Here is an 18,065-nt window from a genome sequence, read left to right as displayed (position 1 = left end):
GGGGAAGACTCAAGCACCAAACCTTTAAAAAGAAAAAGCTCTTCAGGCAATTTTCATGTGGACCCAATGTTGAGTGTGTCTCAGGACAGTGGGTCTCATTTTAATGCCCACCAGAATCAGCCGGAGAACATTTTGACGTCACTGTATGCCGGGTCCCTGATTGCCAGTCTCTGATTCAGAAGGGATGTTCGCATTTATGGGTCCTTAGTCGTTTGTATTAATTCTTTTACATGACTGGATGCAGGGTTGTGTCTTGGACCCTGCTTTCCTTCTAGCACACAGGTCAGGATTGGCCGCAAGCGTCTTGATGGCTTCCATTTGCATTTTTAACAGGTTCCCAGGTGAAGTTGCTGCTGCTTTTGCCCACACTTCGACAGCTAGTTATAGAAGTTCGGCTCTTGTCACACTTTATATCACAGCGTGGAGTGCAGCTGTTTAGGGAGGCGTGACAAACTGGTAAAAGCCGAAATAACTCATCAGCCTTCTTTCTTCCTACATCCTTCACAGATGAAGTTGCCCCATCCATTACTGCACAGGCCCCCTTAGTCTGCTAAAGCTGGTTAGGCGCCTTACCACACCAATGCCAAGCCCAAACTCTATCCTTTTTTCTTGTCCCACCTTACTTAGCTCCGCCCCTCAGCGTTCTCGCGGTTGCGCAGCAACGAGCGCCTCAGTTCAAGAGCTGGCCTGACTGCTCTCTGCTGCGCAGGCACAAACGGTCAAGCGCAGAGCCGCCACCGCCAGCATGGCTTTCGTCAACCTGGTGGTAAGGAGGCAGCACCCTTTAGCCTTCCATGGCAAGTCACAGACTTTGATAGGCATCCCGTGGATTAGAGGAAACTGAAGACAGTCACGTGGGCTCTGATTCCACTGGGAAAATTGTGTTTCCCGCTCCAACAGAGACTACCTAGGTTAGGGCCTAGAAACTGTATAGGGATAGAGGATCTTCAATCAGGATGCTTTCCTCTACGTTCTCTTGCCTTTTCTTTTTTCCTTTCCTTTCCTTTCCTTTTCCTTCCTCCTTTCTTCCTTCCTTCCTTCCTTCCTTCTTTCCTTCCTTTTTTCTTTTTTCTTTTTGATAAGGTCGTGAAAAGTAACCCCAGGCTGGCTTCTGACTTTGGATCCTTCCACATTCTCTCTCACCGCAAACTCCAGCCCCAATTCTCATTCTTTATTAGGACATGGCTGGTTTGCGCTATATTACTCCCTAACCTTGGAATAGTAGGCGATGAGATTTGGGTTGTTGCCCCCACCATCTCACCTTCCTTGTTCTTTAGCATCATAACGCATAAATGTGGAACCCACTAACCCTAGATAAGGGTATCTAAAGTTCCTACAGTGAGAGTTTACTAGCAAAACAGCACTGTTCACTACTCTCATCGAAGTGAAAATCCTAAATTAAAGGCCAAAACAATACCAACAGATGCACATTTCCCGAAAGAGTGTGAGCGCCAGGATAGGTTTGTGTGTATGAAATTCCACGTGTATCTATGGGGGCCAAAAGGCTCTGATTTTAGAGACACACTCATGTACATCTTCCGATGCCCTGAGGAGTGTAAAGTACATATACCAGCATGCCTGACTGTGACTGTCAATGCGCATATGTTTTCTTTTAGAGACGTAGATAAGATAGAGGTTCAGACTATTACAGTTTTAATAAAGATAATGCAGAGAAAGCAATCTGAAGCTTATGGGTATTCCTACAAGGGAGGCTACATTCAATACTTATTTTGCTTTTGAAATATTGTGTTTTACTGGCCTCTTTTGGACTGCTGCTGTTTTTCTCCAAGGGTAGAGCTTAAAAGATGTTTTTAGCCCTAGGAGGTTTTTCCTACAGCTCTTAGACTGTGATCGTTTAGCTGGGATTAAAACCTAAGCATCCGTTTAGAAGCCCTTATCAGGGTAGACTGTCTGAGAAGGAGCAACACATTTGGGGGCACTTAGTCTTAATGGGTATGCCTGTGACTGGCATTCAGATGGACTGATTGGCCTATTCATAGACTTACCCTGGATCTTTGGAAGGATTAGTTTAAAATATGCTGTTCCTGGAGTGAGAGTTTTTTTGAGAGAGGCATGAAAAAGCAGTGCATGAATATCTCAGTTTTCATTTGAGTTGGGTTAGGCCATCTAGAATAAAAGCAACTGGAGTTTTTATTTTACCATAAGCTATCTGTGGCCTTCTCCTGGATCAGGATTGTTTGCATAGGAGACCTCGGCGGGACACATTTCATATAGACCAGGAAGGCCGAGTGTATCTCACATGCTTCTTGTGCTGTTGGTGTAACCTGTGACTCTGGGTAGACTTTACCTGATTTTGTTTCAGCACCATTGGTTTCTTCATGCACTTATTGGTTACTGTCTGTCACAGGACATTCACTGGGACATAGGGGTGGTTGTGTTTTTACATGATCATAACAGTCTTCTCTCCACGGCTACTTTGGAAGCAGGGCGGGCTCTGATTGGCCCACTTTTAAGACTTGAAGTTCATTTACATCCATATGGTTCTCTAATAGGGGCTTCACTGAGAAAAGGCTAGACTGGAAACAAGAGCTTATTTCCAGCTGCCTCCAATTTCTCTTTCAGAAAGGAACAGGAAGTTTCGTACATCTGGGAGATTCCCCACCAAGTGTGGTGTAGTCTTGTGATTGAGCCTTGTGGCTAGGGGCCTCCAGGGAATGAAAGGTGATGAATACAATCTATAAAGAGCCAAGGCTGAACTGGGAGCAGGGTGTTCTCAGTAACTGTGGTCATTTTCTTCAAACCAAGGACTGGAAAGTGTGCTCTAATGATCTACTTTAGTTCTGTGTAAATCTGCATGGGGTATGTAAGCGTGCATACAGTCCCAGGAGACAAGAAGAAGTGGCAGATTCCCCTGGGGCTGGAGTGACAGACAATTATGACCCAACTGACATGGGTGCTGGGAATCAAACCCAGGCTGTCCTCAAGGGCAACAACTGAGCCTCTCCAGCCCCCATCGGCATGTTCTTAAAGGCAAGTTCGTTCTAATTTGAGAATCAAAACTTCCAACAATTGCTTTCATGTAGCCAAAGCTGTACCGATCTGTAATTGAAGACGTTATAGAAGGTGTGCGGGACTTGTTTGCTGAGGAAGGCATCGAAGAGCAGGTGTTAAAAGACTTGAAGAAGGTTGGTGCTCATGTCTTTCCTGTCTTGTCTTCAAAACCTGATACGTGATGATACTTTTCACCTTTCAGATGTGTAAGTACGTGTTCCTTGTGCTGTCCACTGAAAGCATAAACACTTAAGAAAAACCCAACATAATATTGGTGTCTTTTAAAACACTGTTAACAAAAATAAAACAGTATTTTTTTCCTCTTAGCTCTGGGAAACCAAAGTTTTACAATCTAAAGCGACAGAGGACTTCTTCAGAAATAGCGTCCACTCGTCTGTGTTTACGCTTCAGCTGCCACAGGCTTTACCAACACTGCAGTCAACAGGTTGGTGAGAACTAGTCAAAGATTATTATGTTTTCAGAAGGAATTCCTATTTGGTACTATTTTTTTTAGTCTGGATAATTAATGTTCTTAAAGTAGAGAAGGTCTCACTTTTAGATGATTTGATTAGATGGACACAGTATGCATGCTTATTTTAAAAACTCACATTGATAAAGCTAGTTTTCATAACCCCTTACTCTAGAGATAGGTTTACGGTATCCATTGCTATTTCTGAGAAGTGGACTGCGTGTTGTGAGGAGTGTTCCAGATATCACTGCTGAGGCAACAGGGAGAAAGGTAGGTGCCTAAATGCTCGTGTTTGCTTGCTCTCCTCTCCCCGCTTCCCCTCCCTCTGTGCACGTTAACAAATCTATTATTGCACTGGAAGCAAAACAGAGTGAAAACAGTATAGAGATAATTCAGGCTACCTTAGAGTTTTGACTAATAAAGTAGTAGCAAGGGAGTAACTATATGATTTTATTTTATTTTATTCTTGGATTTACTAAATCTTGCTTTTAAGGAAAATTTTTGCCCAGATTTATGTGTGTAATTTAAACTGGTAAAGACTAATAAAAGACCAAACAGACACTAATCCCTCCAGCCTTTCTTTATTCCACTTCTTTCTGATTCCTATAATCCCTAGGCTGCTTGAGTACATATGTCTAGGCATGTACACACAATAGAGTTTATGAGTACATATATCTAGGCATGTGCACATGATAGAGTTTATGAGTACATATGTCTAGGCATGAACATACAATAGAGTTTATCAGTTTAATTAAAGTTGAGTAGAATAGTGTTTGTAAGAATGAAGGGTGATATTTGGACTAGATTGACATTAATAAGTAGATTATTCTTTGTATGTTTGGTGATATTCTGTTTTATTTTTATATTTTATTATTATTTATTTATTATTTATTGTTTTTTATTGAGCTATATATTTTTATCCACTTCCCTTTTTTCCTCTCCCCTACCTTTCTACCCTCTCCCATGGTCTCCATGCTCTCAATTTACTCAGGAGATCTTGTCTTTTTCTACATGTACATTAGATCCATGTATGCCTCTCTCAGGGTCCTCTTTGTTATTTAGGTTCTCTGGGATTGTGAATTGTAGACTTTTTTTTTTTTTGCTTTATGTCTAAAAGCCACTTTGAGTGAATACATATGATAATTGTCTTTCTGGGTCTGGGTTACCTCACTCAATATGATGTTTCCTAGCTCCATCCATTTGCCCACAGATTTCAAGATGTAATTATTTTTTTCTGCTGTGCAGTACGCTATTGTGTAAACGTACCATGTTTTCTTCAGGTGAGGGGCATTTAGGTTGTTTCCAGGTTCTGGCTATGACAAACAATGCAGCTATGAACATAGTTGAGCACATGACCTTGTGGTACAATTGAGCATCCTTTGGGTATATATTCAAAAGTAATATTTCTGGGTCTTGAGGTAGATTGTTTCATAATTTTCTGAGAAACCACCATATTGAAATTAAAAGCAGCTGTACCAGCTTGCACTCCCACCAGCAATGCAGGAGTGTTCCCTTTACCCCATATTCTCCCCAGCATAAGTTGTCATCAGTGTTTTTGATCTTGGTCATTCTTACAGGTGTAAGATGGAATCTCAGAGTTGTTTTGATTTGCCTTTCTTTGATGGCTGAGGATGTTGAGCATTTTCTTAAGTGTCTTTTAGCCATTTTAGATTCCTCTGTTGAGAGTTCTCTGTTTAGGTCTGTACCCCATTTTTAAAATTGAATTATTTGTTCTTTTGATGGGTTCTTTGTATATTTTGGAGATTAGCCCTCTGTCTGATGTGGGGTTAGTGAAGATCTTTTCCCATTCTGTAGGCTGTCGTTTTGTCTTGTTGACCATGTCCTTTGCCTTACAGAAGCTTCTCAGTTTCAAGGAGGTCCTATTTATTAATTATTTCTCTCAGTGTCTGTGATACTGGGGTTATATTTAGAAAGTGGTCTCCTGTTCCAATGCATTCAAGTGTACTTCCTACTTACCTTCTCTTCTATGAGTTTCAGTGTGGTTGGTTTTATGTTGAGGTCTTTGATCCATTTGGACATGAGTTTTGTGCATGGTGATAGATACAGGTCTATTTTCATTCTTCTACATGTTGATATCCAGTTATGCCAGCACCATTTGTTGAATATGCTTTCTTTTTTTTCTATTTGATATTTTTGCTTCTTTGTCAAATATTAGGTGTTTGAAGGTGTATGGATTGATATCCAGGTCTTCGATTTGGTTCCATTGGTCCTCTTGTCTGTTCTTATGGCAATACCAGGCTGTTTTCAGTACTGTAGCTCTGTAGTGGAGTTTGAAGTCAGGGAAGGTAATGCCTCCAGAAATTCCTTTTATTGTACAGGGCTGTTTTGGATATCCTGGGTTGTTTTTGTTTGTTTGTTTTTGCTTTTCCATTTGAAGTTGAGTATTTTTCTTTTGAGGTCTGTGAAGAATTTTGCTGGGCATTGCATTGAATCTGTAGATTGCTTTTGGTAAGATCACCATTTTTACCATCTTAATCCTGCCTACTCAAGAGTATGGGAGAGAGCTTTTCATTTTCTGGTGTCTTCTTCAATTTCTTTCTTCAAAGATTTAAAGTTCTTGTCATACAAGTATTCCACTTGTTTGGTTAGAGTTACTCCGAGACATTTTATATTATTTGGGGCTCTTGTGAAGGGTGATGTTTCTCTGATTTCTTTCTCAGCTCATTTATCATCTGTGTAAAAGAGGGCTACTGATTTTTTGAGTTAATCTTGTATCCTGCTATATTACCGAAAGTGTTTGAGTTGTAGAAGTTCTTCAGTAGAATTTTTGGGGTTGCTTATGTAAACTATCATATCATCAGCAAACCATGAAAGTTTGACTTCTTTTCTGATTTGTATCATGTTTGGGGAAATTCTTATGATAATCATGTCTGCCATGGTGAAGAAAAAATGGTTCAGTCAGTGGAAACAGGGACAGGGACTGAACGTTGCTCCTTTACACACAGTGGACTAAGCTATGCACCTCCACACACAGTGGACTGAGCCATGCACCTCCACACACAGTGGACTGAGCCATGCACTGCCACGCACAGTGGACTGAGCCATGCACCGCCACGCACAGTGGACTGAGCCATGCACCGCCACGCACAGTGGACTGAGCCATGCACCGCCACGCACAGTGGACTGAGCCATGCACCTCCACACGCGGTGGGACTGAGCCATGCACCGCCACGCACAGTGGACTGAGCCATGCACCACCATGCACAGTGGACTGAGCCATGCACCTCCACACGCGGTGGGACTGAGCCATGCACCGCCACGCACAGTGGACTGAGCCATGCACCTCCACACGCGGTGGGACTGAGCCATGCACCTCCACATCCAGTGGACTGAGCCATGCACCGCCACGCACAGTGGACTGAGCCATGCACCGCCACGCACAGTGGACTGAGCCATGCACCTCCACACACAGTGGACTGAGCCATGCACCTCCACACGCGGTGGGACTGAGCCATGCACCTCCACATCCAGTGGACTGAGCCATGCACCGCCACGCACAGTGGACTGAGCCATGCACCTCCACACACAGTGGACTGAGCCATGCACCTCCACGCAAAGTGGACTGAGCCATGCACCTCCACACACAGTGGACTGAGCCATGCACTGCCACGCACAGTGGACTGAGCCATGCACCTCCATACATGGTGGGACTGAGCCATGCACCGCCATGCACAGTGGACTGAGCCATGCACCTCCACGCACAGTGGACTGAGCCATGCACTGCCACGCACAGTGGACTGAGCCATGCACTGCCATGCACAGTGGACTGAGCCATGCACCTCCACACACAGTGGACTGAGCCATGCACCTCCACACACAGTGGACTGAGCCATGCACCGCCACGCACAGTGGACTGAGCCATGCACCGCCACGCACAGTGGCTGAGAACCTCTGTTAGGGACCTCAATTCAGGTAGAGTGGGATCCTCGGCTTCATGCAGGAAGGGGTTTTAGAGTGGGGCAGTTTGAAGCAGAGTGAGGTCATTAAAAGACCGTGTGTGTGCATGTGTGTGTTTATATACGTATGTGCGTGCACATACATACACATACATATATGTACACACATACATATCCTTTCAGATGAGTTTAATTCAAGGTGACACAGCATTCAGAACAGCAAAGATGAACAGCAGGTGCTGGCGGGATCTGAGATTGGATTTACCTTATGATTATTACTTATTTAGTTTTACCAAATGTATTACAGTGTCCAGCATGCTCAAAGACAGCACTTCATTCTAGCAATAGGTAGCAAAAAGATGTGACGCCACAGTGTCCAGATGTTTAAACAGGAGTGGACAAGGTCACCTCGTCTAGGCACAGCCAGATTTCTTGATTCCTCCTGTGGCCAACATCCTTCCCTGCTGCCTTTGCTATTGGCTTCTCTTTTCTTCCATTCCCTCCCCTACACCCAGTGCCTTATCTTCTCCACCCATCGCCTTGGCCTACTGCATGGCTCTTTCAGGAACTTCTGGCCACCATCTGCATGGTGCCTGCAGCCCTCTTCCCAGACCCAGTTCCTGAGCCATAGTGTTTTTCTACTTATTTATTTTTATTTTATGTGCATGGGTGTTTTGCCTGCATTCATGCCTACATACCGCTCAAAAGAGGGCATCATGTCTCCTGGACTGGAGTTCCAGATGGTCGTGTGCTGCCACGTGGGTGTTGGGAACGGAACCTGGGTTCTCTGGAAGAGCAGCCAGGCCTTTTAGGCTCTGAGCCATCTCTCCAGCTCCTTTGCTGCGTTTCTTGATTCTCAGCTGGCAAGAGGTTTCAACTGTACTCTGGGATGAGGCATCTTTTCCCTTCTGGTGTCTTCTTCTCTTGCCTCACCTCTTCCATTCAAGAATAGTTGAAGTATGATGGCAACTATAAAAATGAAATAAATTGGGCCGGGTGGTGGTGGCACATGCCTTTAATTCTAGAGGCAGAGGCAGAGGCAGGTGGAGTTCTGTGAGTTCGAGGCCAGCTTAGTCTACAGATTGAATTCCAGGACAGCCAAGACTACACAGAGAAACCCTGTCTCGAAATACCAAAAGGAAAGAAAAAGAAAATGAAATAAATTAGCAAATAATGTTGAGTTATCAAGCACAGAGTTTATCTTACTAAACCGTAAAATATGATATTGCTCTGTGAGGGTCAGTCATAGGAGGAACGAGGAGATGGTTTAGTGGTCAGGGCACTTGCCATTCAAGCTTGAGACCTGAAATTTGATCCTACACCCATGTAAAGACCTGCCTGTGACCTTGCAAGCATCTGTTAATCCCAGAGCTGTGAGGGGTAGACAGAGGACTGTTGTAGCTTGCTGGTCTCCAATTTTGCTGCACATTGAGGGAGGGACTCTGACTCAAAAGGTATGAGGCAGAGAGTAGCCTGTGCAAGTATATGCACATGTGCATATAATGCATATGATCCACATACATGTATATGCAGCTACCACACACAAACACCAACCAGACATGCATATACCACATATACATTATCACACACATACACCACACATGCATGTACCACACACCCACCATACACATGCACAGTGCCGCATAAACGTATACATTGCATACACATATGCACTGTCATACAATATGTATAGACCATACACACCTGCATATCCAGCACACATACCACATGCGCTTGTGCACACACCATGTAGATCACACAAGCACAGGAGTTTCAATGCGAAGCTGACATGTGGAAACATTATTTTATCAGTGATTGTTTTTTTTAGCTGTGCTTTTATTTCACACTCTACTTTTGCAAGTCTCAACACACACACACACACACACACACACACACACATTATTTATTTATTTATTTTTTTGTGGTGGGCAGGAACCTGTGCTTGAGCTCACTGTTATTGCCCAGGCTGGCCTGGACCTACGTTACCCTCTGCCCCAGCTTCTGAGACCTGGCCATGCAAGGCTAAGGCGTCTCCGTTTCCCGGTCACATAGCCCTGAAGGTTTTTACCTGAGGTTGGCTAGTGGGTGTGATGCGTAAGGAGGGGGAAATATTTCAGTGTCTCTTACCAAAAACTTCTCATTTTTCTTGTCATACAGAATTGCAATACTCGATTTTGCCCAGAAGATGGCAACATTACCAGTGATGTAAACCACAGCTTGCCTGACAAAGCCTGACTCTAGCTAGTTTTCCCTTGGCACCTCATTTTTTTTTTTTTTTATTCTGTCTCGGAAGTTAGAATAATAGGAATAATTACATTTAAAATAAAACAGTTTTTCTTATTCTCTTCCTTGAAAATTTACAATGCAGAGGCTGAAGAAGAAAGGCGTGCTACAGACCCTGTCCTTGTCTGTCTTCATTTCTGGGTACCCTTCAAAATAAATAGCCTCATAAAATTGAAGTACTTCTTAATTGTGCCTTCTCATGGTATGCTTTAAAAAGCCTGATTAAAATAACTTAAACTGCTGCAATCTTTTTTATCTCTTTTGATAACGAGCTCAAACAAAATCCATAATTGAGTAAGTCATTTCCCTCCGAGAACTCTGTTTCTAAAGCCTGTTTTTCCTTTGTTATATATTTTTTGGCTGTATTATTCACTTCTTAGGAACAGCCTGTGTTATCAGTTTTCAACATTTTTTTTTTAATCACGGGGTTTCTTTACACTCTTAGTAACTGAGAACCCCAAAGAGCTCTTTAAAATATGGATTTTGTTTGGGAGGTGGCTCAGTGGATAGGCACCTGCTCTGCAAGGGTGGGGACGATTTTAAAATCCACAGAAGAAGCCTGGCCAGTGTGGTAACTACTTAACATTTGGTCTTGTTATTACTGTTGTTGTTGTTATTCTTGGTGTGTGCATGTGTGCGCATGTGTGTGCATGTGTGCATGTGTGCATGTATGCGCATGTTGTGCATGTGTGTGCATGCACACTGGAGTATATGGAGGTCTGAGGACAACTGTGTGCACTCTGTTCTTTCTATCGACCCTCACATAGGTTTTGGTTATTGAATTCGGTTTTCAGACTTGTGCAGTAAGCACCTTTGCCTTTTGAGCCCCCTCCCTGGACCCCATACCTATTTTTTTTAATATTTATTTATTTATTTATTATGTATACATGTGGTTGCTGGGAATTGAACTCAGGACCTTTGGAAGAGCAGGCAATGCTCTTAACCTCTGAGCCATCTCTCCAGCACCCCCATACCTATTTTTGACTTAAACTTTATTCTATTTTTTTAAACTGGGAAGCATAATGTTATGATATACATAGTGTTGCTGTAGGTTATGTAAATTAGAATGTCTATCATCTTTGAGTTAGTCATAAAAAAAAAGTGTGGCAAGAATCTCAAACCTACACTGCCAACAAACCCTCAAATATTGAACAGTACTGTGTTGCATGTTTCCCCTGTAGATGCCAGACACGTTGACCAAGCCTCAGGTCTTGCTCCCCTGCATCTGGTAACCCCCATTTTATTCTTGATCGCAGCAGGTTTTCTTTTAATATAAAAAATCTTGACGTAACATGTGTGTGTATGTGTGTGTGTACAGGCACATATATGCTAGCGTACACATGTAGGAGTCAAGGGACACACCTTAGGAGTCTGTTCTTTCCTTCTGCCATGTTTCAAAGGACCAAACTCAGTTGTCCATCTCGGTGACAAGTTGCTTACTGAGCCATCTCCCTGGCTCCTTTTTCCTTTTTTAGAGTCTAAACATACATGAGAATACCAAGCATTTTTCTGGTGTCTGGCATATTTCATTTAGTGTGGAGTCATCTAGGTTCATCCATGTTTCAGTGGTGTACAGAATCTCACTGTTAGAATCTGAGACACAGTCCACATAGGCTTATAGACTGCTTATGTTGCTTGTTTTTTCATTTTTATAAAGCTAGAAAGCCTAGGAGCTAGGTGGGGTGTCACAGTGTCATCCCAGCAGAAGGGCAAAGACGCGAGTCTGAGACCATCTAAGTGACCTTTTCTCTGCATCATCGTCATCACCCCTTATCTCTTCTTGACAATAGTCATCCTTACAGGGGTCACGTGTATCTTCTAACACGTTCCGTGCTGGTAATAAAATCTAGGCCTCGTGTGTGGTAGTCAGGCCACCCCCAGTGCCACACACCCCACCTTTCAGCCCTTTCATTTGTCTTTCTCCCACGAGCAGCAGTGGCAAGTGCCTCTTTAAATATCTAATGACCATTTTTATGTTCTCCTGGAAACCATCTGTCCAGATATTTTGCTCATTTTAAAACTGACTTGTTTTTCTACTCCTGACTTCTTTCCATATTTTAGATATTCACCCATTATCAGATAGGTGGCTCGGAGATGTTTTTTCAGCTGCATGTTGCCGTTTTGTTGACAGATCCTCTTGCTGTGCAGAATTCTTTTGTTGTAGTCCTGTCACAGTTAATCTTCTGTGTCAGCTTGACTGCACGGAGAGAGAATGCTTGGGGATGACTGGAACCCGCTCTGGCTGTATCAGCGTGGGCATCCTCAGAAATGCTTAATGTCCATCCTGGGTGTGCACAGCATCCCACCCAGAGGCCAGAGCCCCAAGGAGGGTTGAAGAGTCAGGAGGTGGTAGCTCTCACGCAGGCTTACCCTTTGTGTCCTGGTTGCAGACGAGGGAGGAGATGTGTTCCGTCATGTCCTCTCTGCCATCGCTGCGAGCCTGACTTCAGTCTTAACACGGTGGATTGAAATGGTGAACCACATCAGTCCATCTTGTTTCCTCTCCGTATTTGTCCTAGTGACAAAGTCTAAGTAACTAAAGTCCCACTTATTCTTGTATAGTCTAAACTTTCGTGATGGCAGCGTAAAGGCTAATGTCAAGGTATTCCCCCTTTTGTCTTCTTCTGGGAGTGTTAGGGCTCAGGTCTAATGTTTAGGTCTTCTATTCATTTTGCATGCGAGCTAATTTGTATGTGTGTATGTCATAAGAGACAGGTTCAGTGTTGTTATTTTACATGTGAAGATTTAGTTTTCCAAGGATCTTTTTTTTTTTTCTGAATTGGTTCATGTTTATTGAAGGAAGTGAGTTCATAGTTGGAAACAATCCCAAAAACTTTAACTAAAGGCATAGGGTAATGTATCCCAATCTTAAGTCCTGGTGTGAACTGTGAAAAACTGTTATCCCCATTCATTGCTGCATCAATGCTTGGGTGGTCATGGGAGAGAATATCAATCAGGATAAGAGGATTCCTATAGATCTCTAATCTCGTGACACTAAAGATGAATAAAGGGAATCTTATAAAATGCCAAATCATCCTGGAAACTTAGATAAAACTTAAGGATTTCCTACAACATACAAGAGATATATCCGGTATTCAACACTGAAATAATGCCCTCTAATGTCTGGGAAATATGCTGTCTGTTCCAATTAATTATATCCATATACTGCACTACAATGCCAGGTTCTGTGTGAGAAGAGGAGTGCATCTCAGAAAAAAAGCATGTGAGGTGTAATAATCAGGGCACAAAAGGAAACAGTTTTCAAAATTTATGTAGCAAATCAATATTTTGAGAAATCCAACACCAGTTTTTGAAGAGATGGTTCTTTACCCTGTCTCTTAAGTGTCTTGTTTGGAAATTAGTTGATCAAACATGTTTGAATTTATTTTACATCTCTATAAACTTCCCCCAATGATCTAGTCTCTCTCCCTGTGTGTGTGTGTGTGTGCTACAGTCATTGGCCAGCAAGCTCTAAGGATCCCCCTTCTCTGCCCTATCCAGCGCTGGGATTAAAAGCACTGACCTCCTGGCTTTTACACAGTTATTATCTCCTCAGTCCTTAGCTTATAAGTTTTTATGTCATCAGCATGCTGTTTCAGTTCCTATAGATTTGCAATAGTATTTTTTTAAAAGTATAAATACTTTTAAAATATTTTAAAAATACCTTTTTAAGCCAGGGCTCAGGCTGTTCTTGAATTCCTTTTTCCTCCTGGTTTTAAGCAATCTTCTTTGTTTCACATGGACTGTGCCTGGCTTTATAGTACAATCTTACAGTAGGAAATGTGAGGCCCTGATTCTGTTTTAGTCTTGTGTGTGCACATTCATGAGCAGGTCATCATGGAGGCATGGATGTCAGAGGGTAACCTTAGGTGTTGGTCTTGATCTTCAACCTTGTTTGCAGAGGACTTCATTGCTACTGTGTATGCCAGGCTAGCTGGCGCATGACCTTCAGGGGACTCTCCTGCCCCTGCCTCCTGTTTCACCACAGTGGCTTTGGGCCTGCATGCACATTTGTCATGTCTGGCTTTCAGGTGAGTGCTCAGGCTCCAAGCCCAAGTCCTCATGTTTTCTTTTTACCCGCTGAACCATCAACCCAGCCTTGGCTTTGTTTTCCCTGGATTGCCTTGGTTATTGAGGTTTATTTATGGCCTGCTTGAAAATTTTAGATTTTTTTTTTCTATTTCTTAAATGGTATCATTGGAATCTTGATAGAGATTGCATAACATTTAGATGTCGCTTTGGGTAGTATGGACATTTTAACAATATCAGTTACTTTAATCAGTCCATGGGTAGAAGTGTCTTTTATTTCTGTCTGCTTAAATCAATAATCTGTCTCTCTCCCTTGGCCTCCCTCCTTTTCCTTCTTTTCTTCCTCCCTTCTAACTCCCATTCCTCCCCTGCCTTCTTTGACAGACTCACTGTGTGTCTTATCTTCTCTGATTTCATTTTAAAAAGCTTTTTTTTATTAGAGATACAAATCTTTTACCATCTTGATTAAATTTATTCATAAGTAGTTTGGTTTTTTTTAGACACTGTCACATTTTGATTTCTTTTCCAGACAGGTTGTTTTTATCCAGACATACACCCGACTTTTAAAGATTGCCTTGAATCTAAAACTTTCCTGAGCTCACTTATTAGTTCTTTTGTGGACTCTGTTGTTTTCTGTGTAGAGTTTCATACCATTTGCAAATGGAGATACTTTTTTGCCCTCACATTTCTGGTTTGTATGCTTTTTATGTCTTTTTCTTCTATAATATTGTGTAGAATGCCTGCTTCACTATTGAGCAGTAACGGCAAGAGTTGGCCCCTTATCCTATGGAAGATCTTGGAGGGAAAGCTTTTCCATCCCCCTGTTATGATGTCAGCTGTAGGTTGTCATGGTCATTAAGCAACTTATTGTTTATTTTTCATTGCTTGTATGTCTCTGTATGGGAATAAGCATGTGAGTGCAGGTGCCTGCAGAGGGCGTCTGTCCTGGGGAGCTAGGGGTACAGGCTGTAGGGAGTCACCTGGTATGGATGATGGGGACTAAACTCAGGTCCTCGGGAAGAGCAGCAAGCACTCTTAGTGTTGGGCCATTTCTCCAGTCCCCATAGTCTTTATTATCTTGAGAAGATGTTTTCTGTTTATAAGCTCTTGAGTTTTAAAAATTTACTTGTTAATGTATCTGTGTATGCACAATGTATACATGTATGAGTGTGCGTGTGTGTTTTTTGAAGTGTGTGTAGGTCAGAAGACAAATTTTAGGAGTTTCAGGTTGTTTTTCTTTATCCACCTGTGGCAAGGACGTTCTTGTTTCTGACACGCTAGCTTGCTTCTGAGCTTGTGGATTATTATTGTTGTTGTTATTATTCGTGTCTCCACCTCTCATTTGCTACAAGAGTTTTATGATTACAGATTATGCTATCACATCTAGCTTTTTTTGGGTGGGTTCCACAGATCAAACTCAGGTAGTCAGGGTTGTGCCCTAAGTGCTGGTTCCTGCTGAGCTAGCTGGCTGGCTCCTTTGTTTGCTTTAATCAAGAAAGGATACAGAGGGTCGACCAGACGGCCTAACAGGTCATGGTGTTTGCCACCAAACCTTTTGAACTGAGTTCAATCCCTAGAATCCATGTGGTAGAATGAGATGACTGACTTTTACAAGTAGTCTTCTGACCGCCACATGTATTGTATGGTATGCATGCGTGTGCGCGAGCACACACACACGCGCACGCACACACACACACACACTGTTAAAAAGAAGGCTTTGTCAAGCACATTTCCTTCCTTCCTTCCTTCCATCTTTTTTTCCTTCTTTCTCCCTCCCTCCTTCCGTCCCTCCCTCCCTCCCTCTTTCCCTCCCTCCCTCTCTCCCTCCCTCCTTTCTTCCCTTCCTTCCTTCCTTCCTTCCTTCCTTCCTTCCTTCCTTCCTTTTCTTTTGTTTTATGAGACAGGATTTCACTGTGTAGCCTGCCTACACAGTGTAGTAGTTGAAGTGGAGGGTAGTATCTTAATTTACTGCATTTGAAAACTATTGATTAAAATGTAGTGGCTCAAGTATCACACTGTGCCCCATGCACATACACAACACCTGTATCTAGTGTGTGCTAATCACGGAACACCAAGTAAGTGATGGGATCTTTCTTTGAGATTAGAACTCCTAAACTATAGGATGTTTAAATGTAAACTCTGCCTGAACTGAGATCAAGAGGAATGTCTACCCTGGCCCTTCTGGTGACTTTGGGGACTGTTTCAGTTACAATGTCAGGAAATACCCATGTTTTTAAGAAGAAAATGGCCACATACTGAATTTTTTAATTATGTGCTGTGCTGGCTAGTTTATGTCAGCTTGACATGGGCTAGAATCATTGGAGAGAAAGAGCCTCAGTTGAGGAAATGTCTCCATAGATCAGACTGTAGGGCATTTTATCAATTAGTGATAGATGGGGGAGGGCCCAGTTCATTATGGGTGATACCATCCCTGGACTGGTGGTCCTGGGTTCTATAAGAAAGCAGACTGAGCAAGCTGTGAGGAGCAAGCCAGTAAGATGCACCCCTCCATGGCCTCTGCATCAGCTCCTGCCTCTAGATTCCTGCCCGGTGTGAGTTCCTGTCCTGACTTCCTTCAGTGATGAACAGTGATGTTGAAGTGTAAGCCAAATAAACCCTTTCCTACCCAACTTGTTTTGGTCATCCAGCAAAAGTAACCCTGACTAAGTCATGTGGCTCACTTATTAAGATTTGTATAGACTCAAAATGAGATCAGGAATTGTAAAGCAAATGCTATCAGAATTTTTGGTTGTGGATTGGGAAAAGGTTACTGCAAATTCAAATATTGTTAAATTTTTTACAATATACTTGTAGAATTGAATTCTTGCTATTATTATAAAATCTATTATTTTGAATTTAATGTTCCTAGAACACATCTATGTAATCTTAAATTATAATACTTCATTTAAGATACATAGTTAATGAAAAGTTACTTGGTTATGAAATGAGTTTGAGTATTTTAAATTTTCAGGCCAAGTTTAATGATAGAGATAGAGCTTGTGAACCTATATTAAAGTTAAATTGGGGATACACAGAGCTTCCCAGATCTGTCAGGTCTGCTTTCATTCTGATGTCTATGGAAAAGTGTTAGCAGTTCTCAACTTTGTTGATTCTTTTAAACATGGAGAATTGTCCTTTAGGATTTATTACAAGGGGCTTGCGAGAAAAAGGTCACTGCTGGCTTTTCTTAGGCTTCAGATGCTGAAGAACCATTTTCTATTCTCAAGAGTGGGGCTTAAGCTAGGGCAGCATCAGCTTTGCTCTCTCCAGCTAATTATGACTAATACCATTGAGTTCCTGCCACTCCAGTTCTCTTTCATTTGGCTTTTCTACGAGAATGCCTGCTAATAAGCAAAGCCTTAGATGAGTAGAGTATAAAAATAATCGTGAGCTTCATTAGCCATCAGTCATAGCCCCAGTTCTGTTAGTGTGGGGAGGATGGTTAGCTTGGGAAAAAGTGCTCTATTGAGCTATTTGTTGTGTGTGATGGAGCCATCCTAGCATCAAAAACACACCTTGGGGCGATTTTCCTTAGTGCAGTATGTGGAAAAGAGTCAGAATTAATAACATCACCCTCAGTACACACATGGCTGCATAAGCCCCATAAAATCTTCTCCTTTTATTAAAAGCGAAGTGGCATGGATTTTATAAATTATTTTTAAATTAGCATTCAAAGTAGCAAGCTTTATGATGGCGCTTTCATGGGTGAGTGTGTCATCACCTTTGTTGTAGTTCTCTCCTCCCCTGGCTTCTCCTCTGCTGGCTCCCTTCCCCTCACCACAGACCTTCCTTCCCTTGTCATGTCATATCTATTAGCCTCTCTTCCCCCTTCCCCAGGAAGCTCTCCTGTTCCTCAGGCCTGGTCCCCCATCTAGTGTCCTCACACAGACATACATCTCATGCCATGGATACACATTCTCACAGTTTTAAATGCAGGTTTCACAGGCTAGAGATCATGAGCTATCTGTCATTCTGAGTGGCTTTGTGTGTCATGTAAGGATGTGTCACGTAAGGACTTGCAGCTCTGAACATTTCCTTGCAAATGTCATGATTTCATTTTTCTTTTAAAATTCCTTTGGGCACATGTAGCACATTTTCCTTCAAAAATTTATTAGTATGTGCCTGTGTCTGTATGTGAGTATGGATATGCACATGAGTGCGGGTCCCACAGAGTTCAGAGATGCCAACTCCCTCTGAACCTGGAGTTACAGGAGAGCCACCTGTTAGGGCCTAGTAGGACTTGAACTCAGTCTCAGGGAAGAATAGCACGTGCACTTAACCATTGAACCATTTTCCCACCTACTTACCACATTTTCTTTATTCATTGTTGGTGTTTGTCTCTGCTTGCATGCTTT

The 18,065-nt window shown here is 42.5% G+C and overlaps 1 protein-coding gene across 2 annotated transcripts in view; it reads left to right on the top strand.

The window, feature by feature from the left end:
• Window positions 1-745: 745 nt before the first annotated feature.
• Gtf2a1l (general transcription factor IIA subunit 1 like) overlaps window positions 746-18,065 on the top strand; it is a 43,437-nt gene continuing 26,117 nt past the window's right edge. Inside the window, exons 1-3 of one of the 2 annotated variants that reach the window (XM_041630469.1) lie at window positions 746-766; window positions 3,045-3,146; window positions 3,340-3,457. In XM_041630469.1, the coding sequence (XP_041486403.1) occupies window positions 746-766; window positions 3,045-3,146; window positions 3,340-3,457 (241 nt within the window). The remainder of the gene's footprint in view (window positions 767-3,044; window positions 3,147-3,339; window positions 3,458-18,065) is intronic. The other variant, XM_041630470.1, reaches the window with a different exon arrangement.

Source organism: Microtus oregoni, unplaced genomic scaffold (assembly GCF_018167655.1).
Source record: "Microtus oregoni isolate MIOR12 unplaced genomic scaffold, Mior012 000034F_ref0000314, whole genome shotgun sequence".
Lineage (NCBI taxonomy): Eukaryota > Metazoa > Chordata > Mammalia > Rodentia > Cricetidae > Microtus > Microtus oregoni.
The sequence above is the reverse complement of the archived record's forward strand: the minus strand, read 5'-3'. Positions and strand labels throughout refer to the sequence as shown.